At 38.6% G+C, this 26,938-nt stretch overlaps 1 protein-coding gene across 1 annotated transcript in view; it reads right to left on the bottom strand.

The window, feature by feature from the left end:
• MIB1 (MIB E3 ubiquitin protein ligase 1) overlaps window positions 1-11,803 on the bottom strand; it is a 135,534-nt gene extending 123,731 nt beyond the window's left edge. The window contains exon 1 of the mRNA XM_054583439.1: window positions 11,426-11,803. Coding sequence (XP_054439414.1) covers window positions 11,426-11,654 — 229 coding nt within the window. The 5' untranslated portion in view covers window positions 11,655-11,803. The remainder of the gene's footprint in view (window positions 1-11,425) is intronic.
• Between the last annotated feature and the right edge of the window lie 15,135 nt (window positions 11,804-26,938).

Here is a 26,938-nt window from a genome sequence, read left to right as displayed (position 1 = left end):
CCACTGTTAAATGAACCATCTCATGATAGCTTTTGATTCATTCTACTAATACTCAAATGACCATCTGCTCTATGTTTTAATGGCCTATCTCCTAAATGCAGTAACTTAAGAGAATTTACATAGCTTAAGTCTCTTTGTTGGAAAATTTTGAGAACAGTAAAACATACCAGTCAAGATCAATAATCACAAGTTAAAAGAGACAATGAAAACAGCTCAAATCGCAAAGCACTCATCTATGCAAGTAAAATGTATTTCTAGACAGAAAAGATGGTTCAAAAAGAGAATTAATGTTCTCACTACAAGCAGTCCACTACATGAAGCACTTCAATATGAAACAAGAATATCTGAATTATCACTTTATATAATAGCAAAAGCAAAATATAATTGTTCTTTGACAAGAGCCTGGAAACATAATATTAGGTATACAGAGAAATACCTAAAATCAATGTCAACAGCCACACAATTCAACATGAATGAATTCTTCAATTTTAAGGCTGAATTTTTTTTAAGTATAAAATACAAAATGTTGCAAATAAAGCAGTATCTATTGTTCACAGATATACAAAAATGTAGCATAAATGTAAAAAAAAACCTACGGGAATAACTAATTTCTAGATAGTGGTTACCTTAGGAGAGGAAGGAAGGGAATGAAAATTGGGAAGAAGTAAACAGTATGTCAAGTGTATTAGCAATGCTTTGCTTCTAGATGGGTTCATCAGTATTTATTAATCATTTTTATACCTGGATATTTAAATATTATATAATAAATATTTTAATTTTTTAAAAGAAAAAATTAAGCACCCCTAGTAAACTAATACAATGCCTAATTAATCCTCTAAATTTCTGCCTTAATTAAACGATTTCACCTAACATCAAAAATAATAATTTGTTATTAACCAATAGTTAGAGGTAATTACCTATTGTGGCGTAACTGTTGATGTCTAAACCAACCAAGAAATCCTATTTCTAATTTATAGATTTACTCTTTTTTAACTCCAAATCAACATGACAAAATGTTTACAGGAATCAAAAAAGCATTAACCAACTATATTTTCTCCAGAATTCCTGACAAGGGTAAGGCCTTTGTGACCTATCAGTTGGTATATTCCACATTCCATACTCCTGAGAAGTACTAAGTTAAAGAAAACACAATTGTTATTATTAATAATACTAGCCACTATTTATTAGTATCAAGCTTGGTGCTTCACATATATTTTATTTAACATTCCCAACAATTCTAAAAGATAGGCATTATTATTCCCATTTATAGATGAAATCGAGGCTCAAATAAATAACCTGCCTAAAGCCATACAACATAGGTAAATGGCAGGCTCAAATTCAAACCCAGCAGGGTCTGATTACAAAGTCTGGCCTCTTATGCCGTTCACTCTGCCAGGAATTTTTCCCACCTAGCTCTGATCCTACCTGAAAAATAATTACATATCTAAGGCTCATGTTCTCCATATAACATACTGGATTCAAAATATGTGCTATAAAATCCTATTCTAGTGTTCAAATAAATCCTGAAGAGATACATTTTAAACACTGAAAAGATTATCTATTTTTTCTTAATTTCAGTCGTGTAGTAGAATGAAACACCATCTACTTCCAACCAACTCTTGTTACACGTTAAGAAAATGAATTTGAAGGCATCTCACCCAAAAATCTACAACTCTTTCATCATATCTTTTCTGTTAGGTTATTCTCTCATCTATTTTTGTAGCCTCTGCTACTCTATTACAAGCTTGCAAAATAAAATTATAAGCATGCCCCCACACAGTCCAAACAAAAGAAACAAGCTGTCAAAGTGGGTATACAACTGGCAATTTTATTAACATGTTTGTTATTTTTAGCACTATATAGAGGTAGAAAATGAGGTCAAATAAAATTAAGAATTTTATCCACTTTAACTTCTTTTTCCTGTTAACTAATAAAAATTCATTATTTCATTTCAGAAGCAAAATACCTGTCTGTGTACCTTGACCTACTCCAACTTAATTTTACAGGTGAAGAATTAAGGCTCATAGAGACTAATGTTATAAAGCAGATAAGAAAAAAAAAAGACTGACAACTCTGAATTTGCATCTCCACCATCAACTTATTACTTGCAAAATCTTGAAGAAGTAATTTAAAATGGCCTGTTTAATTATCGGTAAAATGAAAGCCATCAAGTAACATTTTTAGGAAGATTAAATGGATTAAGTATAAAACACTTAGCACAGTGCCTGATACATGACTGGAGCTTAGGAAATGTTAGTCCATTTCCCTAGTTAACACACACTTGACAAAAATTTAGAATGAATAAATGCCTTGCTTTCCCAACTAAACGCCTGCATTATCCACTATTTCATTAAAAGAGGCTAGGGGAAAAGGGTGAGCAAGACACCATAATGTAACATATTACCACCCCAAGCTTTTATGGTTTATTATCACTGGCCCTGCAAAACTCCCAAAATTCAATAATGATTATAGCTTCCACCTCATTTCGTGTTTTGTTTAGTTTTTTTCATCTTTGCATGAGGATATGTTTATTGATTTGAGAGAACAAGCGAGAGAGAGGGAAACATTGATGTGAGAGAGAAACATCCATCAGTTGCCTCCTGTACACAGAGATCAAGCCGGCAACCTAGGTATATGCCCTGACCAGGAATTAAACTGCAACCTTTTTTTGGTGTATGGCATGACACTTCAAACAACTGGGCAACCCGGCCAAGGCCCCATTTCTTGCTTTTTTAGGATCAAAATTATTGCCAGGAGGATAAATCCACCCCTGGAGGAAAATCAAGTACTCAGGAGTGTACTTAGAGGACATAATTACAACTACAGTAAATGTGCTTGCTTCAAAAAGTATTCCAAAGCCTAAACTGAATATCTATCTGCTGTGTTTCATTATCTCCTCTGCTAATTTAAACCCCACCTTATCTTGGTTGCATTCTACAAGTTTATTTATAAGCCAATTGTTTAGAACTCAGAATCTATTTTTCTCCAGAAACAAAGTTTTAAAGATAACTTAGGTATCAGAATATTGTACAAAAATCTACTTACTCTACATAGAACTAATCTAGGGGGATACAAAGATAAAAATTGTTGCTGTGTTCGATCTGAAGAGATGCTTCAATCACTGTTATCCAGACATGATGGTAAAAGAGGCAAGCTAATGGAGTGGGAACATACGAAAGTATGTGAGTCAGGAAATTGGTTTATGAGGAGAAATATTCTAAAAAAGCCCTTTTCCTATTGGTATTTAAAATGCATAAGCTTCCTGCTTGGTGACTTAAAACAGTGATTTTCAACCAGTGCACCACAAGAGTTTTTAAAACATGTTTAACACCTGACTATTTAGGCAGGGGCACTGACTTCTTTTCCCTTAGACTGTCAAATAAAAAAATGACAACAGCCAACACAAGCCACTTGGTGTGAATGAATCAGAATCATACCTTGTTTGTCAGATCAGCAAAAAGTGTATGTTTTGGTGTGCCACAGGATTTTAGTAATCCATTTATGTATACAATGAGATGAAAAAGGTTGAAAATCGCTGACTTAGAGTAATGGTTTCCAGGAGACACAGAAGATGACCCTTTGACATACAAGAGAAAACATAAATCCCAATATCCGATCTGTAATTTCGAAATCCAAAATCCTTTTTTTAAAATAAATTAGCAGCAAACTTACTTAGGTAAACCCCGATCTGAACAAACAAGATGCTGTATACATTATGTAGTCTTTATTACCTTAGTACAACTATTCATGTGTCATGGAAGAAATATTAATGTAACATATCTGACAGCAAGGTGCTGCTTCATACCTCAGAGTGGGTGTTAAGTGGCAAACATACTATATTATGGTTCTAAAATCCAAAGTTTATTAACCTGATCCCAAGCATTCCGAATTAAGGGTTGTAAACATCCATTAAAATTTTTTTTATATTCACATTTTTTCCTAAAAAAATCTAACAAGGAAATTAGGTTTTATTAACTAAATTAGTCAGTTGATCAAAAAAATGATGTAACAGGAGGAACACAAGGTGAGTGAGAGTTTGAGAGCATGAGGGCCTAATACTGCTGTTCACCTCTGACATTTAGACATGGTGCAGTTTTTTGGTGTCTAGTTAATCAGATTTGTGTAGTATATACTAATGATACTCGCCCCCCAAAAAAGAAAGAAAACCCATGTTGTCTTTAAACACAGTACCTGAGAGTCAAAATTTTAAGTTCCATATATTTTTAATAATAAGTTTTCCAAAATGCATACCTTTTTTGAGATGAAAAGTAATTGTTAGTGGTATGCTTCTTAAAATTTTTTTTTAATTATACCCATTTAATCTGTTCCTCCCAGGTAAAGAAGATGTCTGACGATAAACGGGAAAACAAATGCTATCCAAAAGAAACCAGAGTAAACAATGTGAATTAGTATTTAGAGATGTTTCTATCATTATATGGTCTTTAATGCTAAAATGATTTGTATTACCAATAAACTCATGTCTGCATCCTTAAAAGAAAATAATTTTTACTTCATTTTAAATTCAGTGGATTTTGCATTCATTGATGCAAAATATAAAAGTGAAGCACTTTCCAATTTACTTGTAAGAAACGATTAGCATCAGAAAAGATGAAAAATTACCAGCTAAATTTCAGTAACAATTATTACTTAACTAGTAAATAGGATAGTAAAATAAGATCAAGATTTGGTAAACACACTGTATTAGCGACCAGTCAAGAAACAGACACCACGCCAATCCAACGCCTCTAGAAATGGGAAAAATAAAAATAAAAATAAAATTTTTTAAAGAATTATTAAAATAAAAGGAGCTTTAAGGAGGGGTCCCATAGGACAGGATCCCAAACCTTTAAAGAGGGGTTATGACTGGCTGGTGCTGGGGTTGTTAAGACATGGGCATATCAAGGCTACTTCTGAAAATATGAAATCTGGAATCAAACACTGATACTGAAATCCTGCTGGATGAGATGATACCAATAGGAAGAGCAAGCAAAACAGGAAAGAGCAAATCCCTTCTTCCCCTGCAGCCTTCCTGTCTCCTCTCGTGTCCCCTAAGGCTGGCAAAGCCAACAGGGATTCAGTTGGCAAAGAAGAAATATTGTGTGGCAAAGTCCCGGCCCAGCCTCACAGTGCATAGCCAGGGAAAAATCTATACTTAAATTGATCTAATCCATTCATTTGGTAAAGGAAAAAGCCACCTAAAGGAAAACTTTCTGCCATACCCGATAATAAAATTATCTATGGTGTCTGTCACCAACCACACACACAAACATAAATATTAATAGGCTAATATTTTTTTCATAAAACAAAAGAAGCTCTATAAACAAGGTGATTTTTCAGTAATTTGAATATTGGGTAAGATCTAATAGTTTAATAGATATGACAGTGTCATATCTTCTGCCAAGGGCACAGCTTGGCTTCAAAGGTGTAGGATGACTGGCACTTTGAGCTGCTGTTTTAGAAACAATAAAAATGTAAAAGATTAAGAACCCCAAGTAAAGTAAAAATACAATACCATTATAATAAAGGCTGACCGGCTGGAGCATGACAGCCCCACGTACAGCTCAATTACTTGCTTTGACGGCATAACCTTTCTTTCACAGGAATGATGTTTTCTTACAAGAGGCTTAATGCAATTATATATAATAAAATACCTGTTACATATTATACACACACACTCACACACACACACAGAAAAACAATGTCTAACAAGTGTTACATTAATCAAATAACCATACCACAGATTATCATAAATTATTTAAATTTCCTTGTCAATTTTCCCTCAGGAATAGTACAAATGGTAATCATTTCTGTATTATACTATAAATGGAAAAGAGAATGATAGGGAAAAGCAGTGAACTGACTGTTCATCCTGACATCTGTCGTTCACCAGCTTTGTCACTGGACAAATTTCTAATCTCTGAACTTTAGTTTCATTTTATATGTTTTAGGATAATATCAATATAACCTCAGATCACATGAGTTAAATTAGTCAAATACATTGGGATTTGCAAAGAGATTTTATTCAGAAAAATTTCATTCAGAGCCATGGCTTTGCTAGGAATGAAGACAAAAGGAAAACACATATACAGGTTTTCCTCACCCTCAAATTAATAATCCAGTGCAAAATTACAACACGGCATACCTGTGGAAACAGATAGAAGCAAAGAGTGCACTGGAACCACACTGCCTAGCAATTACAGAAGGCAGAGAGGAGATCCGGGTAGGCAGCTACCTGGAATCGCATCTAAAAAGATACACAGTGGCATCTCAGTACTCTGAACTCGTGAGGAGTGTGGAAACCCACAAGTACCGAAGGATGAAGCACTTTCTCTCACAGGGCAACGGCGTGACTCATCCAAGTTCTAGCAAGTGCAATGAGTCCCGAGCAAGCACCAAGTGCTGAAACATTTCTTTTATCCATGCATTGATTTGTGTAATTTGGGCTGTTTCCACTTTTTAGTTGTTACAAATAATGCTGATGTAAACATTTGTGTACAGGTTTTTGTGTGGGCACATGTTTTCATTTCTCTTGGGACTAAATTTCCAGTGGAACTGTTGGGTCATATGGTACTAACATCTGAGGAGTTTGTTCGATGCACCCAAAAAAAAAGCACACTTTGCTAGGTGTGGAAGAGAAGTACAAAGAACTGCCCCCAAAACTGTCTGGACCAACACTACCAGGCAGTTTTTGAATAAACCTAATCATCTATACCCTTAACTTTTTGTTATCCATACACACAAGGATAGAAAGAACCTTACTAAAAAACCCAAATTCATTTTCTCCACTCTGGTAACAATAATGTAGTCAAGTGACCACAAAACAAGCATTAAGTAAAAACACATTTCTCCCTAAATTCTATAAAATCAGCACCTAAATGATAAAAGGTCAACTATACTTTATTACTTATACTTTATTACAGACTTCCCACAGTTAATTCCAAACTAGTTCAACAATAACATATATTTGCACCATCTTTTTGCTCACTACGAGTTAGCCAAATATATTTGGATACAAGAGAGAAGTTATATCATTCAAATACATACTATATTCCTCTTCTCAAGGTTGGACTATGCTACACCATGAAACTTATATGCCAAAAATATTACAGACCCCACATACAACCCTAACATAGTCTCCAATATGCAATAAGGAAATATAAGAAGATTCACCATGACCCAACCACTCTAGAATCCTTAACTCAGAGAAGTTTCACAATATTTCATTTTAAATGTTACCCATTTCTTTTTTTTTTTTAAGATTTATTTTTTTTTAGACAGGGGAAGAGGGAGAAAGAGAGGGAGAGAAACATGAGTGTGTAGTTTCCTCTCACACCCCTGACTGGGGGACCTGGCCTGCAACCCAGGCATGTGCCCTGACTAGGAATCAAACCAGCGACCCCTTTGTTCACAGGCCAGCGCTCATTCCACTGAGCCACACCAACCAGGGCTTATTTTAAAGGTTACCCATTCCTTAATTTCCAAACGTACTGTAATAAATTTTATGTTCATATAATGTGTGTATAAATAGGGAACAAAGAATGAATAATCAAAGACAATCTCATGGGTCCTTACGGTAAATATCACAAGGCTTTTTAAATTATGAAGTATGTGAAGCACGAAAAAGGGATAAGAATACAAACACCTATGTGCCCATCACCAAGTTTAAAACATAAACATTACCAAAATAGTTACACAGACCCTGGGGTAATAGCATTATTGCACTCCACTTCCTTCAACATAAAGATACCCAGTCCCTGAAATTTAGCCCTTATTTTTACTTTTTTGGTATATTTTACCACACACATACATATTCCTAAACCAGTAAGTCATAATCATATTCCAATATGATTAATTCCAATTGGTTAATCTTCATAAACCAATGAAGATTAGGGGCAATTTTGTTCCCCATGGAATATTTGATAATATCTGGAAATACTTGGGGTTAGCATTATTGCAACTAGTGGGCAGAGGCCAGGGAAACTGCCCTACTGTACAGAACAGCACCCTACTACAAAGAATTATCTAATCAGTCCAACAGAGCAGTAGTACCAAAGCTAAACAACCTTGTTCTACACAATAAACAATAAACTATTGTTTTACACTTTAACACACCATAGGTCTTCTTTTCCAAGAAACTTTATTTTCTTGCTTTATTTACTTAACAATTTTCTCTTCTGTACAGAACTTCACCTTATAAATTCGCGGTTGCACCTTTAAGTTTTTTTCCAATTTTTTTAACATAAATTGCTTTTACATAAAATATTGCTGTGAACGTACTTATACAAGCCTCTTGATGCTCAATTTGAGATTCTGTCTAAGGCAGTGGTTTACAAAGCGTGGTTCTTGAACTCGTAGGGGAGTCCCCAAGACCATTTCAGGGGCTTCATGAGGTCAAAAGTTATTTTCATAACAATACCAAGATTATATTTGTCTTTTTCATGTTGGCATTGCAATGGTGGGTAAAAATGCTGGTGACTTAGCCAAATTAAAATACTCAAATGAGACATATGAGTAGCCTGTACCTCCTGATATAATGCACTTCTTAGTGCAAAATATCAGGTCTATGGCATTCAAACCTAAAATACATAACCTGAATTTAATCATGAAAAAACAGTAGACCAACCCAATTTAAGAGACAGTCTATAAAATTACTGGTTAGTGTCAAGGTCATGAAGACAAAGTAAGACTGAGTAACTGGCCCAGATTGGAAGAGTCTGAATGACATCTAAATGCAATGTGTGATTCTGGATTGGATCCTGTGGAAAAATTTTTCATCTAAATTTTTTCATTTTATATCATTATACCAATACAGGGGAAAACAGTCTAAGCTACTGAATCATTTCTTTGTGTTAAATATTTTTTCTAAGTGGAAGATAAGTATAGGGAATACCTAATATATTTTTGTTAACATCTTATTTCACATGTAAGCTTTTATCAGCAACTTATCCATTAAAGCAGCAATGAGTCAGTGTAGTTGATTCGCAAAATTTCAGGAATCTGTTACTGATTCTAGAATTCTTATATAATACAAAGTGAAGGTTTGCTCTCACAAAACAAAGATCTAATTTATTTTAATAAAATTCATTTATCCTTAATACTATGTTCAGGAGCCCTGACCAGTGTTAGTTGGGTGTCGTCCAGGCAAAAGGTTGCCGTTTCAATTCCTGGTCAGGGCACATGCCTGGGTTGCAGGTTCAGTCCCCAGTTGGGCACATAGGAGAGGTAGCACATGGATGTTTCTCTCTCACAACGGATCACTGTTTCTCTCCCTCCATTCCCCTCTCTCAAAATAAATAAATAAAATCTTAAATATATATACTATATTCAGTAAAAAATAGTTCAAATTTAAAATCTGATACTTTTTAGAATGCACAGATAAGCTACTCTGACAAAGCCTAACATCCTGAAGTGGGTACATAGTTATTGTTAGAGGCAATAAAGAGAGAGATGAATACAAGTCAATTTAGTTTTCGAGTAAATAATTCCTAAAATTGTGTTTCTTAGCTGGTTTTTTATACATTTGAAAAGATGTACATGCAGGACCAAAAGAAAAGATTTCAACAGTACAAAAAGGGGCAGCCATTGTTAGAAGTTTCTTGTGTGTTCTTACACAATACTCTATTCATTACAAGTATATTAATATACTGTAAATCTCCTCTTTTAAAACACAAATGGCAACAAACTATATTGTCTTCTACCTTTTTGTTTCTTAACTTAGTAATACATATTGGTGATTGTTCCACATTAGCACCTCATTCTTTTATAGCTGCATAGTATTCCAGTGACTGGACACACTTTTATTTATCCAGTACTTTTTTGATGGGCATTTATATTGCCTTGGGTCTTCTTATCTACAAAGATGCAGTGAAAAAATCCTTGAATGTGTGTCCTTATGCATTTGTGCTGAGTACATCTGAGATGGAATGGCATCCAAAGATACACATAATTTAACATTGTGGTAGATACTAATTGTCCTCCAAAGACATTTTACCAATTTACACTCCTAGCAACCCTGTATGAGGCATACCTGTTTTTGTACATTCTTAAACTTTTAATCATGCTAGCTCAAGCTAAAGTTTGACCACAACTCAAAAATTCGGAAGCATCTTGGAATCAGTAATTGTAGGTTTATTGGAAAACTTAAATATTTTTCTAGGGTAAAGGTAGTAACGAATCCTGTACTACAGAGACTTGTTAAAGGGTATTAATGTTGTGTAGTATGGAGTATATTTATCCTATCAAGAGTTCCATTATCTTACATAAAGCAGATGTTTTCCAGAGGTAATTGTTTTAAAATCTTAGTTTAATTTATAAGACTATTCCACACATTATTTAATTTTTTGGGTATAGTAATTCTTCTTGTTCAACTGATTCTTTGACCAAACATGATAAAAGCTCTCCTAGATGCAGGGCAGCTCAACTTCTTATGAAATGCTGGAACAAATCACAAACTCTTGGTTGTGGTTTTGCACCAGGCCTATAATACTTTCCGTGTTTTTCTTTTTCTTTTTTTCCTTCAAAATACTTAACAAGAGGTATCCATTGACATTTTATTACACTTTGAAGATTTAATAAGTATTATATACAGTACTTGGTATTTATTTACATAACAGTTTTAAAAATTAAAACCTCTTATTCTGAAATAATTTAAGGCTTACAAAAATTACAAAACTAATAAAAATAGTTCCCTTTGGCCCTTCAGTCCTATTCTTCAAATATTAACGTCTTATAATAAAGTAGAATTACTGAAACCAGAAAAATAACATTAACACATTATTAACTAATCGGCAGACTTTATTGAGATTTCACCAGTTGCCCCACTAATGGCTTTTTTCTGACCCAGGATCCAATCCAGGATCACACACTGCACTTATCATTCAGTCTCTTCCAATCTGGGCAAGTTACTCCAAGTCTTGGGGTGGGGGGTGGGGAGGGAAGGTTAGACAGATCTCTTAAAAAATCTGAGGTACAAAGGGCCCCTCAGCAATTGTAACCCGTCAACTAAACACCAGATGGCAAGGCAAGCTTCCTTTCGGACAGTTTCCACTTGGAATCTGATTAATTTCAATGGTTTATCAGACAGATCTCTCCAGATCCCTTCCCTAGAGAACGAGGAAGGGGAGGACTGCCTGTTGTCTTCCCAGTGCTTTGTGCCTTCCAGGCTTGTAAGCATCCTGGTGATGGTACTACCCATCATTTCCCTTGATGATGGGCGGCAAGGGATAAGGGCTCTTTCCTGCAAGTTTTTGTTTGTCAGGTATTGAACCTAAAATTCCCTTTGGCTCTTTCCCTTTCCGCTCGTTTCCAGTCGGGGCTGCGAGAAAGGCGTTCCACCCAGGCCTTCTCCCAGGCCCGACGCCCGAGCCCACCCAGCCTCGCCCCTCCCACAAGGGCGCAGGCCCCGGGCCAGGTGGCAGCGGCTTACCCGTGGGCGCGCTGTCCAGGATGCGCAGGTCGTAGGCCCCAGAGCAGCGGTAGTTGGCGGCGGTGCCGTTGTCCCACACCACTACCACCTCCTCGGGGCTCTCGAAGCTCCGGACTGTGCCCACATGGCCCTCACCGCCGTCCTGCTTGCCCCACTTCCAGTCCGGGCCGCGGACTACCCGGGCCCCGACCCCTTCCACCATCACCCGGTTATTCCGGGAGTTACTCATCGGGGCCCGAGCGGTGGGCTCCGCCGCTGCCGCTGCCCCTGCCGCTGCCGCCGCCGCCGCCGCCGCCGGGGGGCCCGTGAGGCAGTTGGGCCCGGGCCGGACTCTCGGCGTCGGCGGGGGCGGCAGCGAGCCCCGGGGGACGTGGGAATAACTCACGGGAGCGGCGGCGCGATCCCCGCCGAGCCCACAGCCGTTCCCCAGCCGTGGCCGTGGCCGCCGCCGCCGCCGCCGCTGCCGCCGCGCCCCCTGCTCACACTGGAGGCTGGACCTCAGCGGCTCAAAAGCGGCGGCGGCGGCGGGCGAACGAGGGGGAGGGGGCCGTGGGCGGGGACTCGTCCGCTTCCTCCGCGCTCCGCGGCCGGGCTACAGCGACGGCCGCCAGGAAACGACGCTCTCCCCTGGCCGGGAGCGCGGGGAATCGAGAGAGGCTACCCCGGGGGGCCCGTGGAGGGCGGCGGGGCGCAAGTTGAACTGCCGGCCTTTCTTCTCCCCCGGCCTCTCGCTCTAGAGGGTGCGCCCGAGGGCCGGGGACGCCTCCTCCCCCGTGGGCAGCGATGGTACCTCCCGGCGTCCGGCGAGCGCCCGGGCCCAGGAGATCCTTTCTCTCAGCCCCACGCACGCCGCCGCCGCCGCCGCGCTCCGCCCAGCCACAGAGTCCCCTCCGGGCGAGAGCCGCTCCACATCCGGATACTGACCCACCCAAGGCCGGAGCCGCACGTTCTCGGAGTAACTAGGAAGGATCCTCAAAAACAGTAGGGTGGGTAGGATTTTGGAGAACCGCGCAACCCGGGAGAGATAAGGAGAAAAATCGACCCCTAAATGTCAGTCCAGGGCCCAGTGAGAGTGCGCATGCGCGCGGCCCGTTTTGGTTTTTGTTTGGTTTTTTTTTTGTTTGTTTGTTTTTAATGCTGGGGGTAGGAGCCGAGCTTCACCCTGTGGCGGTGGAGGGGCGGCTCCCTGCAGTTGCTAACCCTTGGTGCCGCGCGCCTCATTATCTGTGAGATAAGGGGCGGGACGAGGAACTCTGGCTGGCAGGCCTGGAGGTGGGGCTGGAGGAAGAGAGGGTAGAGATGCCATCCGAGCTGCTGAAACTGATTAACTAGGATGAGGTCAGTCATTAAGTTCTAGAGTACCTGGGTGTACTAAGTGTGAGTTTGGGATTAGGTGTTGTTTTAGTCTCTTTTAACAGGACTGGGACAGGCAGCCTATATTTTTCCATGTGTAAATTGAAACATTTCCAACGAGAGTGAGTGATTTGAGTGGAATGGCACTAAATGATGTGTGTCTTGCCTTCACGCAGAGTCAAGGTGGACTCCAAACACCACAAGCTTCCTGGAAAGTTTACAAGCACCTTGCCCATTGATACCTTCCCCTACCCACAACGTAATTCAGCCCGTTTCAAAATACAACCTCGAAACGAAAATAAAAGGACTATAAGAGTGGTTTCTGGCTGCTGGTACTTAAATGACACTATGATATGTAGGATTTAAAATCATTGTTTCACAGCCCAGCATGGATGCATTGTAAAGCGTAATCTGTTGCCTTTCCTGAAAGTCAAGGGAAGAGGGAAAACTCCCCGGAATTGAATAATCGAGTGGAAAAAAGAGGGTGTAAAATGTAACCAATGAATTATGTTGTGAAATAAATAAAATGCTCTAAGTGTGTTCATGTAAATAAAACAGGAAAACACCAATATGGAATCCCAAAGGCCAAGAAGAGCTAATTTTAGAAACGAAACATAAAATACTTGCTCAAAATAGGCCAGCCAAACTTCTAGTAATTTCAAACATTTTCATCCTGGAAATTTTAAATGCTATTGCCAGAGTTACTGGACTGCAACTATTCAATTAAGGACACAAGTATTCCTGCTCTGCCAACTCTTTCTCTCTGGGATCTTTTCTGGTTTTCTTCTTTTCTTGTTAACCAGTTAAATTGATCACATGAATTAAGAAGTTGATAAAAAGATTTTAGAAAAACTATAGCCACTACACAAATTATACTTATTGACTTGTCAGTTGACTCAAGTAAAGGCCAACAGAGATGTTACAATAGGGCAACCTTGCATTTTACATCAAACAGTATATTAATCATTGTTTTCACATGTTTAATCATGTTTTATCTCACCCAGGAATTTTATACTTACTAAGATGTAGTCTAATTAGATAGGATTTTATTCTTAATATCAGAAATTAGTTACAATAACTATAAATATTTTTGCCATTAGAATAGAAAAGGATCTTAAGAGGTGATCTACCCCACATCTACCCCAATGGTTTTCTTTTCTTTCCCTCTCCCCAAACTCCTCTGTTCTTACCCTGTAAGGGAGTTAGGTTCCCTGGATAAAACAGTATAGCAAGGCTGTAGTCTTCCCTTCTACCTTTGCAGGGGCATGACAAAAACTCGTTAAAACCTCTGGAGTACACTAAACACAAATATGAAAACCTCAAATTAGCCCAGTCTCTATATTTGATAAGAAAAATGAGGCCAGGACTGAATAACTTGTCCAGGACTACAGAGAAAGTTAAAAGATAAAGCTCATATAATACTGGATGTATTTCTCTATATTCAACACTCTCTTAGCTATGCATCACCTTATTAAATACATTGTAAATTTATAATGCTATCATAATTGCTAAGACTATTTCAAGACCCTTAATATAGCTTGCCAATGGTCTCTAAATGTTTTGATCATAAATCCTTTCACTGCAAAATTTTTAACGTGTATTTCCAATATATCTACTTATTTATGTATAAATTATATATGTACTCCCATGTCACATTATAAAACATACTCAAAATACAAATTATAAGAGGAAAGTATAAAATACATAGAGAAGTTTTCATACTTTCTTCCCTTCAGTAGATCATCTTCTGCTTCCCTCGATGTTTAAACTGGTATTCTCCAAAGTAGACATACTGTAATTTGACCACTGTGTCATACATATATCTGCCATGTTTAGAACCCATTCACCTTACACTTGCTTATCTGCCCATTGGTTCTGAAATATTTAGGGTCACTCAAAACTAGTAAGTTTTTTACTTCAACCATAAGTAACATAAAAGAAACAAATCCTTGCCCCAGAATTGAAGTAGTTTTTCTATTCATGTACTATTCTACTTCTATGAATAAATTTGTGGCTGCTTTACAGTTTACAGAAATGTACAATATTTGGAGAGCAACTTTATAGGTTAGAGTTATATCTAGCACATATCACTCAGTCACATTCCGTAGTTTAGAATTTAGTCACATCTAACTGAAAGAGAAGAAAAATGTAGCTTAGCTGGGTGCCCAAGAAAAAAAGTATATCATCTAGTATCCACTTAGGAAAACATAGATCGCTCTAAATATTCAAAAAGAAGGAATTTTTTCCAGCAACTTGTTTGCAAAAATGTTGGAAGGGCTGCAGAAGCAAAAAAAAAAAAAAAGAAAAAAAAGGTTAATAACTACTGGAAAACACTATCCTCCAGGACTAGAGGAGGAAAAGAGAAAATGATGTTTTCTAGGACCCATCACCACTGTGTCATTGAGGCTGCAGATACTGGAAACTGCTGTTTAGTAGTAAGGTGGGAGCCCAGGCTCACACTGAAGCTGCAGGGGACCAGGAGCTCAAAGTCCCCAACCATGGTCCCTACCACTGCCAAAGTAAGAGCCCCATGAGTGCAGGGCAGCATATTCTGCCTCTGCAACCCCTGGAACCTGAGTAGGAACCCAGAAGCTGCTGGAAATTCCTTCAGAAGCAGGAAACCAGAAAAAAAAAAAAAAAAAAGAACAGCTTTCCTCTTGTCAATTGACCTCCCATTAGACTTCCCCAATTAATAGGAATAGTCTACCCTGTTGGGAACTCAGCACCATTCTCAACATTCTACCATACTTAAACTTTCACATAACAAATAACATCATGCATTTGCCTAACAGAACCCAACTATTTTACTTAAAATGAAGATACCATCATCCTCTCGCCCCCATAAGGAGAGAGCATCTGACTACCAGAGCTAGAGTTTTTCTGGTTGTATGGATCAAAAATTGACTTAATAAGGTGCCCATCGCTTTAATTCACGGTGATTCATAGCCACCACCAAAGATCTATGTGAGTTAAGACATTCTAATTCACATAGAGCAACTGCATTCACCTAATTGCTGGTGGTCAAGCACTGACACCTGCCCTCTGTTACTCTGGCTAGAAATCAAGGAATCTATTTCCCTGGTGAAATTTCCAGCCATCACCCTTGAACTGCAGATGGCAGCCCTCAATGAGCTTTTTAAAGATTCTGGTGATCCACCCTGTCCTAGGTGGCTCAGTTGGCTGGAGCATCATCCCCTATACCAAGAGGTTGTGGGTTTGATTCTGTCGGAGCACATACTGAGGCTGCGGGTTCAAAGCCCTGGCCAGGACTTGCATGAGAGGCAGCCAGTTGATGTTTTTCTCTCACATCAGTATTTCTCTATTTTCCTCTCTCTCTAAGAAATTAATTTTAAAACCATGTCTTCAGGTGAAGATTTAAAAAAAAAAGATTCCAGTGATCCCTTCATCAATGCAATGTCTTAATGAAAAGAGTGTTCTCTGCCACAACTTTTCCTGCTCCCAAAACTTTGGGTTTTCTTCCTAGAAATTATACCAGGGAAGTTTTGGTATCTCAACCTACTGAAAGTAAACCACTATTAAGTCCTGTTTTCAGCCAACCAACCTGCTTCTTGAGCTTAACATTGTATCTAGAAATCTCTGGTAAGTGCTTCCATGTTAATAAATTCAGTCCAATCCAATGTTAAGTTCTGCTCTTTTTCTTCTTTTTCTGGCACTTATAGAATCCATCCCTACACATAATCTTTGGTCTATTGACAATATAAATTTGCCAAACCTTGCAATTGTCAGGGGTGGAGGGTGGCGGTATAATCTAACTTCTCCCAGATCAAACAAGAAACTACCTCAGATGAATTTGCTACAGGGTCTTCAATCAAAAGAAGTCTAGTCTCCTCAGACACCAGGAAAAGAAATGTTTTGGTTGGCAAAGAAAGATCCAAAGAAAGAGGAATGAAATACTACTCTTGAATAAAAAAGAACAAACTTAGTGTACATAAGTTGGCTGGATCTTAAGTGAATTATCTCAAAGGATTACATACTACACAATTCCATGTACGTAATGTTTTGAAGTGACAAAATTATAATGATAGAGAACAACAGATCAGTGGTTGCTAGGTGTTACAGTTGGGGGAAGGGCATGACTATTAAGGGGTAGCACAAGAGTTTGTTTGTGGCCCTGATTGGTGTGATTCAGTGGATTGGGAGTTGTTCTGCAAACCAGAAGGTCATGGGTTCAATTCCCAGTCAGGGCACATTTCTGGGTTGCGGGCCAGGTCCTGGATTGGGAAAGTTCTTGATTGGTGTTTCAGGCAACCAATCAATGTTTCTCTCCCTTTCTTTCTCCCTCCCTTCCATTCTCTATAAAAATAAGAAAATAGTTTTTAAGAGTTTCTTTGTAGTAAAGTAACAATTCTGAATCCTGATTATGAATTCCTGATAGTTATAGAATCTGTACATATGATAAAACTTCGTGGAACTATATACCCCTAGAAAAGTAGTGTATATAAAAACTGGCAAAATGTGAATACAAACTGTACCTGAGTTAATAATATTGTACGAATATTTCCTGGTTTATATGAGGTACTATGGTTATGTAAGATCTTATCATTAGAGGAAACTAGGCAAAGGGTACATGGGAGCAGTAGGCTTGCTTGCCCTTTTTTTTTTTTTTGTATCTTATTATGAGTCTTAAACTACTTTAAAAAAAAGAAATGAGGCTGGGATGCCCAGGGAGGTAGTGATGGCAGTGGCTGGTTGGGCATGAAAATTCTGATCTCTGTAGCTTTAGGAAGAGATGTTACTGAACAAATGGACCCATGATGGGGAGGGGTGTTGCTCAGATGCTATTACTGAAAAAACAACTCCCCTTTCCCCGGGGTCTTTCGGTTGTAGGTTCTTTGCCCGTCGCCCTTGGAATTATGGCTCTGAATGGCAGAGTTTGGTGAAAAGGAAAGGAACTATTTATTCAAAAGTTATACAGGGTTGATTAATAGCTAAATGTCACCAATGAACCTCAAAATCCCTTTAAAACAATCACCAACGTACCCACAGTCCTGCCTTCCCCTCTTTGTCCAGTTAGGCCAGTCAAGCCTGTCACGGGTTCTGTCCTTCAGAAGAAAAAGAACAGAAGTCCGGGGCTCAGCTAGGCAGTCCTCTCGCAGTTCTCAGCACCATCTGCTGCATTGCCGCGATCTCCAGTTCTTAATCCATAACCATGTGACACCTTCTCATGGCCCACTAGCAAGAGTCCTATCAGTATGATGAATGTGGCCAATGTTTCAGCCAGAGTTCCTACCTTATTCAGCCTCAGAGAACCCACACAGGGGAGAAGGCCTACCAGTGCAGTGAATGTGGCAAGTGCTTCAGCCAGAGCTCACATCCTAGGCGGCACATGAAAGTCCACAAAAAAAAGAAGCCTCGCTAAACTCCAGGCAAAAATATTCAGACAAAAACTCAGTATCATCTTTGAAAGCTGGTGTAAGAAGGAAGTCAGTGTCTGGTATTTGCTAAATAAGAGGCACTGTTTCAGCCCTTTTAAAAAGAGGGGAAAAAACAAAACAAAACAAAAAAAAAAAACCCTCTCTTTTAGAACTAGAGATAATTTGTAATAAAGCACTTAAATACTGTATCCTTTCCTAGGATGGAAACATTGGGAGTTTAATGACATAGGGTGGAAAGAGATTACATGAGTCCAATGGTCCTCTCATTTCTTTTATGTAAACTGGTGTACAAAGAACTGAAAATATGTTTGGAGAGACTATAAGATCCTTGACCTCACTTGAAAGTGCTTTCTGCATAATTTTGACAGAAAGAATAATGTTTTAATGACTTGTAAAAATGTAGCAATTTCAATGACTACCTAGTTTTAAGATTTTCTGTTGAAGGAGTAATTAAAAGGGAAAAGAAGTTAATCACATTGGTTTTGGAGTTCTGTAATAGATGAGGAAATTTTATGATTGTAAAGTTTTGTAGTGTATTAATCATTGGTTTGTAAGTGTGACTTAATATTCACTATGTTAAAATGTATTCATGTTCAAAGTTGTTAAAGGAATAGAATTTCCCTGTTTTTCTCCAAATTCTTAGTAAGAGATGTCCAAGAAGTCAAAGTGAAAACTGAATTAGACCACAAGTCTTTTTCCTACTAGCACTGTTCTTTGAGATGGTTTTACATTGTGTCAGTTGTTTTCCAGAAGTTGGGACAAATTTATATTGATACATCCCTATGCCTTTTGACATCTTTTGGCATTTTCTTGTGCTCTGACAAACTGAGGTGTCATTTTAGATCTGCAAGAGTAAACATTTAAACTGTATTTTACCAAAATAATCTCGACTTGCTACTTAAAAAATCTACAATTTACACAACTTCCTGCTTTCCCTTTTGAGAGTTTTATGTAACCCTAAACAAATGTTTGTCAACAGCAAAAGTTATTTAATGCAAATGTCAGTGCATTGTAGCTTAGTGTGTAGATTTTTTTTTAAAGATTTTATCTGTTTGTTTTTGACAGAAGGAAAGGGAGGGAGAAAGAGGAGAGGAACATCAATGTGTGGTTGCCTCTCGCACACCCCCTACTGGGGACCTGGCCCAAAACCCAGGTCTGTGACCTAGACTGGGAATCAAACCGGTGATCCTTTGGTTTGCAGGCTGGTGCTCAGTCCACTGAGCCACACTATCCAGGGCTATGTGTAGGTTTTGAAATCTAAATTAAACTTTTCTGAGTTATATGAATTATTAACAGTCTAGCAAACATTTCTCAGCTACTATCAGAACAGTGCTAAGTGTCAGACATTCTCTTCAGCAGCCTTCAGCTCAGATTCTAGTTCTGTTGAATGCTAACATTCTTCTCATCTTTTGTATCTTTTATAATCATGCCAGTTGCTGTTGTACAAGTGACATAAAATTATTCATAAAAATAAAGGGAATATTTTGCATACTAAAAAAAAGAAATGAGTAAAACAGAAAAAGAAGAATGTAAGGGGAACACAGGAGTTTAAGTTTCTCAGATTTGTCTTAATCTGTCAAAATGTCTTCATTCTAAATCTCAGGGTCCCACTTTTTCCCAGTCTATGCCCAATATTCACTTATAAGAGATTCTGGCTCCTCAGTGATATCACTGCACTGATGAGTTAACCAACCCTGGTATTTCCTTGCTTCTCTGCTTCTTGACTTCTTTTATATGAGATTATAAATGTCCTTCAAATTGTTTTTATATTCATCTTGTTCAGCTGTTTTTGTAATTTGAAGCTGAATGAAACCCTAACTAATTCATATTCTTGACATAATTAGTATATTAGCTAACAAATTTACTCTCTAGTGACTTCCATTCTCTCCCTTTCTGAAATTATTTTTTTAAACAAAACAATGTTATATTAGTTGGAAACATTTTATTTCAAAAAACGGAAAACAATTCAAATTGGCTTAACCAAAAGAAAAAATCTGTTAGATCATGTAACTGAAAAAAAACAAACAAACAAACAAACAAAAACCTCAGAAGCTCTAAGATAATGTGTATACTGACTTAGGAGCTCAAACAGCATCTTCAGGATTCAGTTTTTCTCCAGTTCTCATTTCTGCCTTTCCTCTTCTTGGCTTCCTTTGTAGTCACCAAGTGGCCTCAAGCTCCTGGCTTCACACCCTTACTACTAGGAGTTCCAGCAGGAAAGATGTATCTACCTATGTCTCCATCTTGGTCAGAAGTCAGCTGCGCTCCTATGTTCCTTGAAGCATTATTTACAATAGCCAAGCTATGGAAGCAGTTCAAGAACCCATCACCTTCCCACCGCACTCTCCCAACAGTCCCAGCAAACATCTCCTCTGACACAATGACTCTGAATGGATCATGTACCTTTCCTTGAATCAAACTCTGAGGTCATGATGAGCCAGGGCTTATGTCACTCTTCAGGTGGTTGTGGTGTCAGCATTACTCAAAGCTCTTGGTCTAAGAGTAGAAGCAAGGAAATTAGTGCCAATGAAAGGGGAATAAATGCTCAAAAAAATGTTTTAGAAAATAAATACTAATGATTGTATTGGGACATACTTTGTTGTACTTAAAATGAGATTGTTTTAATTCTGAAACAGATTTAGAGGAAATATTTTGACATTTTAGACAGTGTCAGCCTTTTGAATAGAATCAATGTGGTAGGAAAAAAAGCACTGAAGTCAGACTTTTGTTCTAGCTTAAACACTGAGGCTGACTAGCTCTGTGAGCTTCAATAAATCACCTAGATTCTCTGGTCTTGGTTGTCTCACATGTAAAATGAAGAACTTAAAAATATTTCTACATATAGTGGGTTTTGGTTCATTTTCTAAAATATGTCATAATATGCTTAGGAGTGTCTAAGAGTTGGTGTCAGATGAGTCACAACAAACATTTCTATGGCCAAACTTTTAGAAGTGAAAGCATGTTGGGGGCCATAATTTTTTACCTGTGCACCAAGTTGGCTCTTGAAGGCACTCTGCTCATAAGTAAGGACCATTATCACCCCCTCACATACCTATGCATGTCAGAATCTGTCTTTGTGAGCTGAAGTGTTTCTGCATCATCCGCACAAGTTTGTAGCAACACCTCAAATCCCAACCAACACCCAGAACATCTTTTCCTTTGTCTTCTCAAGTTATGTTCACCAATAGTGAGAGCTGGAGAAATGTAACAAGATTTTCGTGAAATCTTACATTTGCTCCCTCCCCCGACCGCCCCCGGAAGACTTTACAGAGCAATTTTTCCCTTCCTGTTGGCATATGATCAGACACTCAACAAATAAATTCCTGCAACTCCTCCTGTTACTATAAACCCTTTTGAATTTTCTCAGGCATTCCATTGCAGAATATGCAAATTGATAGTGAGTCCAATTATAAATCTTAGAGCCACTGTACAAACTTTGTTTTTTGTTTGTTTGCTTTTTTTAATTTATTTACTGAATGTACAGTTTACATTCAATATTATTTTGTAATAGTTTTAGGTATAGAACACAGTGGTTAAACAGCAATATACTTTACAAAGTATTCCACACATTATTTCTCCTGGTCTCATATATAGTTATTATAATATTATTTACTATATTTCCTATGCTATACTTTATATCCTCATGAATATTTTGTACTACTAATTTATACTTCTCAATCCCTTCACCATTTTTGCTCAGTCCTCTTCCCGCCTTCCCTCTGACAACCAGCATTCTCTTCTCTGTATCTATGAGTCTGCTTCTATTTTGTTTGCTTATTTATATTGTTATTTAGATTCCATATATAAGTGAAACTATATGAGTATTTGTCAGAGAAAGATAAATATGACACTTTTTTTTCTCTGACTGATTTATTTCACTTAGCATAGTACCTCTAGGTCCAAATAGTAAGATTTTGTTCTTTTTCATGGCCAAGTAATATTCCATGACATATATGTACCACCACTTCTTTGTCCACTCATCTATTGATGGGTTCTTGAACTGCTTCCATAGCTTGGCTATTGTAAATAATGCTTCAAGGAACATAGGAGCGCAGCTGACTTCTGACCAAGTTGGAGACGTAGGTAGATACACTTTGCCTCCTCACACAACCAAAAGAAGGACAACAAATTTAAAAACAAAAAAATAACCAGACTACCAGAAAGTCAAACTGTATGGAAGTCCCACAGCTAAGGAGCTAAAGAAGAAACATTCATCCAGACCGGTAGGAGGGGCGGAGAGGGCAGCCAGAGCAGAGAGGACACGTGGCAAGGTGGCAACTGGAGGGCCAGGCAGATGAGGTGGCAGCTGGTGGACTGGGCAGTCCCACATTTGTGAGATGATAAAACAGGAGGAACAGTTGGGGAGCAAGACAGACCACACAACCCAGGCTTCCAGTGTGGGAAAAGAAAGCCTCATACCCTCTGGAGGTAAAAAAACCTATGGGGGAATGCAATAGCAGGAGAAACTCCCAGCCTACAGGAAAGTCTGTTGGAAAGACTCACAGAGTCCTAGAATGTACACAAACCCACCCACCCAGGAATCAGTTCTATAAGGGCCCAATTTGCTTGTGGATAGTGGGGGAAGTGACTGAAAGCAAGCGAGCAAGTGTCACTGTTCCCTCTAGGACCCCTCCCCACCACACAGTGTCACAATGCAGCAACCTGGGTTGCCCTGCCCTGGTGAATACCTAAAGCACCACCCCTCCCAATATAACAGACAGGCTGAGAATAAGAACTATGGCCCAAATGAAAGAACAGATCAAAGCTCCAAAAACAGAACTAAGTGATGAACAGTTAGCCAACCTATCAGACCCACGGTTCAAAACAGTGGTAATCAGAATGCTGAGTATGGTCACAAAACAGAGGAAAAAAGAAAGGCTATGCAAAGTGAAGTAAAAATACACAGGGAACCAACAGTAAAGAGAAGAAAATAGGGACTCGCATCAATGATTGGGAACAGAAAGAAGAGACAAACATTCAACCAGAACAGAATGAAGAAACAATTTAAAGAAATGAGGAGAGGCTTAGGAACCTCTGGGACTTTAAACATTCCAACATCTGAATCATAGGGGTTCCAGAAGGAGAAGAAGAAGAGCAAGAAATTGAAATCTTATTTGAAAAAATAATGAAGGAGAACTTCCCCAGTCTGGCCAAGGAAATAGACTGCCAGGAAGTCCAGGAAGCTCAGAGAGTCCCAAAGAAGTTGGTTTGGACTCAAGGAAGCACGCACCAAGGCACGTCATAATTACATTATCCAAGATTAAATATAAGGAGAGAGAATCTTAAAAGTAGCAAGAGAAAAGGAGACAGCTACCTACAAAGGACTTCCAATAAAACTATAAGCTGATTTCTCAAAAGAAACCTTATAGGCAATAAGGGGCTGGCAAGAAGTATTCAAAGTCATGAAAGGCAAGGACCTATATCCAAAATTATTCTATCCAGTAAAGCTATCGTTTAGAATGGAAATGCAGATAAAGTGCTCCCCAGATAAGGTCAAATGAAAGGAGTTCATCATCACCAAGTCCTTATTATATAAAATGTTAAAAGGACTTATCTAAGAAAAAGATGAAGATCAGAACCTACTGATCTTCAGTTTACAGTAAAATGACAACAAATTCACAACTATCAACAACTGAACCTAAAAAAAAAACAACTAAGCAAACAACTAGAACAGGAACAGAATCACAGAAATGGAGATCAGAGGGGAGGGAGAAGGAAGAATGAGGGAAAAGGAACAGGGAATAAGAAGCATAGGTACAAAATAGACAGGGGAAGGTTAAGAATAGTATAGAAAGTGGAGAAGCCAAAGAACTTATACGTACAACCCATGAACATGAACTAAGCGAGGGGAGGCGGGGAGGGGGCGAGGGAATGCAGGAGGAGGGACAGTGCAGGGTGGAGAGGAATGAAAGAAAAGAAAAAGGAACATAGGGGTGCATATATTCTTTTGAATTAGAGTTTTGAATTTCTTTGGATATATACCCAGAAGTGAAATCACTGGGTAATAAGGAATTTCCATTTTTAAATTTTTGAAGAAACTCTGTACTGTTTTCCACAGTGGCTGCACCTATCTGCATTCTCAACAACAGTGCCAAAGTGTTCCCATTCCTCCATAACCTCACTAACACTTGTCATTTGTGAATTTATTGTTGGTGGCCATTTTGACAGGTGTGCAGTGATATCTCATTGTGGTTTTAAGTTGCATTGCTGTGATGATTAGTGAGATTGAGCATCTTTTTTGTTTTATTTATTTATTTTTAGAGAGAGGGGACGGGAGGGAGAGTGTGTGAGAGATACATCCATGGGTTGCCTCTTGCATGCCCACCCTGGAGATTGACCCCACAACCCAGCTGTGTGCCCCGACCGGGAATCAGACTGGTAACCCTTCAGTTTACAGGCCAGCACTCAGTCCACTGAGCACCACCAGCCAAGGTGAGCATCTTTTTATATGCCTATTAGCCATCCGTATTTCCTCTTCGGAGAAGTTTCTATTCAGGTCCTTTGCCCACTTTAAATTGGAATTGTGTGTGTGTGTGTGTGTGTGTGTGTGTGTGTGTGTTGAGTTGTATGAGTTCCTTATAAATTTTGGGTACTAAGCCCTCATCAGATGTGTCATTGGCCAATGTGTTTTCCCATTCAGTGGGTTGTCTTTTCATTTTATTGATGTTTCTTTGGTGTGCAAGAAGTTTTTAATTTGATGTAATCCCATTTATTTTTTTCTTTTGTTTCCCTTGCCCAAAGAGAAGTGTCACAAAAGATATTGCTAAGACAAATGTCCAGATATTACTGCCTATGTTTTCTTTTAGTAGTGTTATAGTTTTGAGTCTTACATTTAAGTTTGTAATCCATTTTGAGTTTATTCTTGTTGGTTAAGAAAGTGGTCTAGTTTCATTTTTTTGCATGTACCTGTTGAATTTTCTCATAAACTCTCTTTATCCCATTCTATGCGCTTGCCTCCTTTATCAAATATTGATAGACCATATAGATGTAGGTTTAGTTCTGGGTTCTCTATTCTATTTCATATGGCCTTGTAGTATAGCTAGGTATCAGGTAGTATGACTCCTACATTTGTTTTTCTCTCTCTAGATTGTTGTGGATATTCATGGTCTTTTGTGGATTTATATAAATTTTTGGAATATTCTAGCTCTGTGAAATATGTCATTGATACCATGCTAATTGATTTGTAGATACAGTGGAACCTTGGTTCTCAAACTTAAGTTGTTCCAGAATGCTGTTGAAGAAGAGATTTGTTTGAAAAAGCAAATCATTTTTTTCCATGAGGAATAATGTAAATTAGCACGGGCTGGTGTGGCTCAGCAGACTGAGCGCTGGCCTGTAAACCAAAAGATCACCAGCCTGATTCCCAGTCAGGGCATATGCCTGGGTTGCAGGCCAGGTCCCTGGGTGGGGGCGTGTAAGAAGCAACCAATGGATGTCTCTCTCCCACATCCATGTTTCTCTCCCTTTCCTTCTCCCTTCTTTGCCCTCTCTCTAAAAATTAAATAAATAAAATATATAAAAAACAAATAATGTAAATTGAATCAATCCATTCCAACCCCCAAATGATTCCCTGTTTTAACCTTTCTCATACACATTATGTGTCTAATGTACTGTTTAATCTATAAAAAAAACTTTAAAAACAAAAAGGACATGAAATATAAATGAAAATTTAACACAAAGGAAATGAAATGTACAGTAAAAAATGAAAAATTACCTACACACTTAATTCTTTAATGTTGAGAGCTATTTATGACTAAATATAGATAGAAGGAATGGAGAGATATGATTGTTTGGAAGGGGAGGCCCCTTCCATAAAAAATGTCAGGTAGCTGTTCTGGGGTTCTATCTCTCTTTTGTCCCTTTACTCCACTAGAACTTGCTTCAGGCTCACTGGAACTATGACTCACTAAAAATCTAATCAATGATTTTTTTTTTTTTTGCCTGCATTTTAATGCTTGCCTGAAATAAAATACTACATTGTAAGGTTATCACATGGTTTGCTACTTCTTTGTCAGGTAAATGCAATAAAACTTTGCATTTCCCCCCACTTACCAAGTAGTTCTTTGATTAGTAAAGTAGAATAGCCTCCTTTCCCTCCTCCTCCAAAGAGAGCCCCTCAGCTACTGTCTGTTGCTGCTCCCTCTGAAGCCCTTGGAGTTTCTCAGTGGTCAGCTAAGTGTTGTAGGCCTCCATCAACTCTTCCATATCATCACCACCCACCTCCAAGCCCATGGACTTTCCTGGAAACACAGTATCCTCCACAACAGTCACAGGCTCATTCTCAAAGCCCTCAAAGTCCGTTTTGGCAGCAGACTCAGGCCACAGTTTCTTCCAGGCTGACTGCATGGTTGTGGAAGACACTTCCCCCCAAGCTTTATCTCCGAGCTTCAAGCAAGTAAGGATATTATCTTGTTTCTCCCAGAACAACCTGAGGGTTATGTTATTTTCAGAGGTCACCTTGAAACATCTCTGAAACAGTGACTTTGTGTAGAATTTCTTAAAATTACAAATGATCTGCTGCTTCATGGACTGGAAGAGAGGAGTTGTATTAGGTGGCAAGAACCTAACAATGATGAAGCTGTACACCTCCACCAACTCAACCTCCAAGCCTGGAGTGTGGGCAGGAGCATTGTCCTTTACAAGAAGTGCCCTGAGTGACAGTTGATTTTCTCGGAGGTATTTCTTCACACTTAGGCACACACTTCATGAATCCACTCAATAAAAAAATTGCCTGGTTACCCAAGCTTTGCTATTAGTTCTCCAA

This window comes from Pteronotus mesoamericanus, unplaced genomic scaffold (assembly GCF_021234165.1).
Source record: "Pteronotus mesoamericanus isolate MK-2021 breed Mesoamerican mustached bat unplaced genomic scaffold, CSHL_Meso_final contig_74, whole genome shotgun sequence".
In the NCBI taxonomy this organism is placed as follows: Eukaryota; Metazoa; Chordata; class Mammalia; order Chiroptera; family Mormoopidae; genus Pteronotus; species Pteronotus mesoamericanus.
Note: the sequence above shows the minus strand (reverse complement) of the source record. Positions and strands in the feature narration are given on the sequence as shown.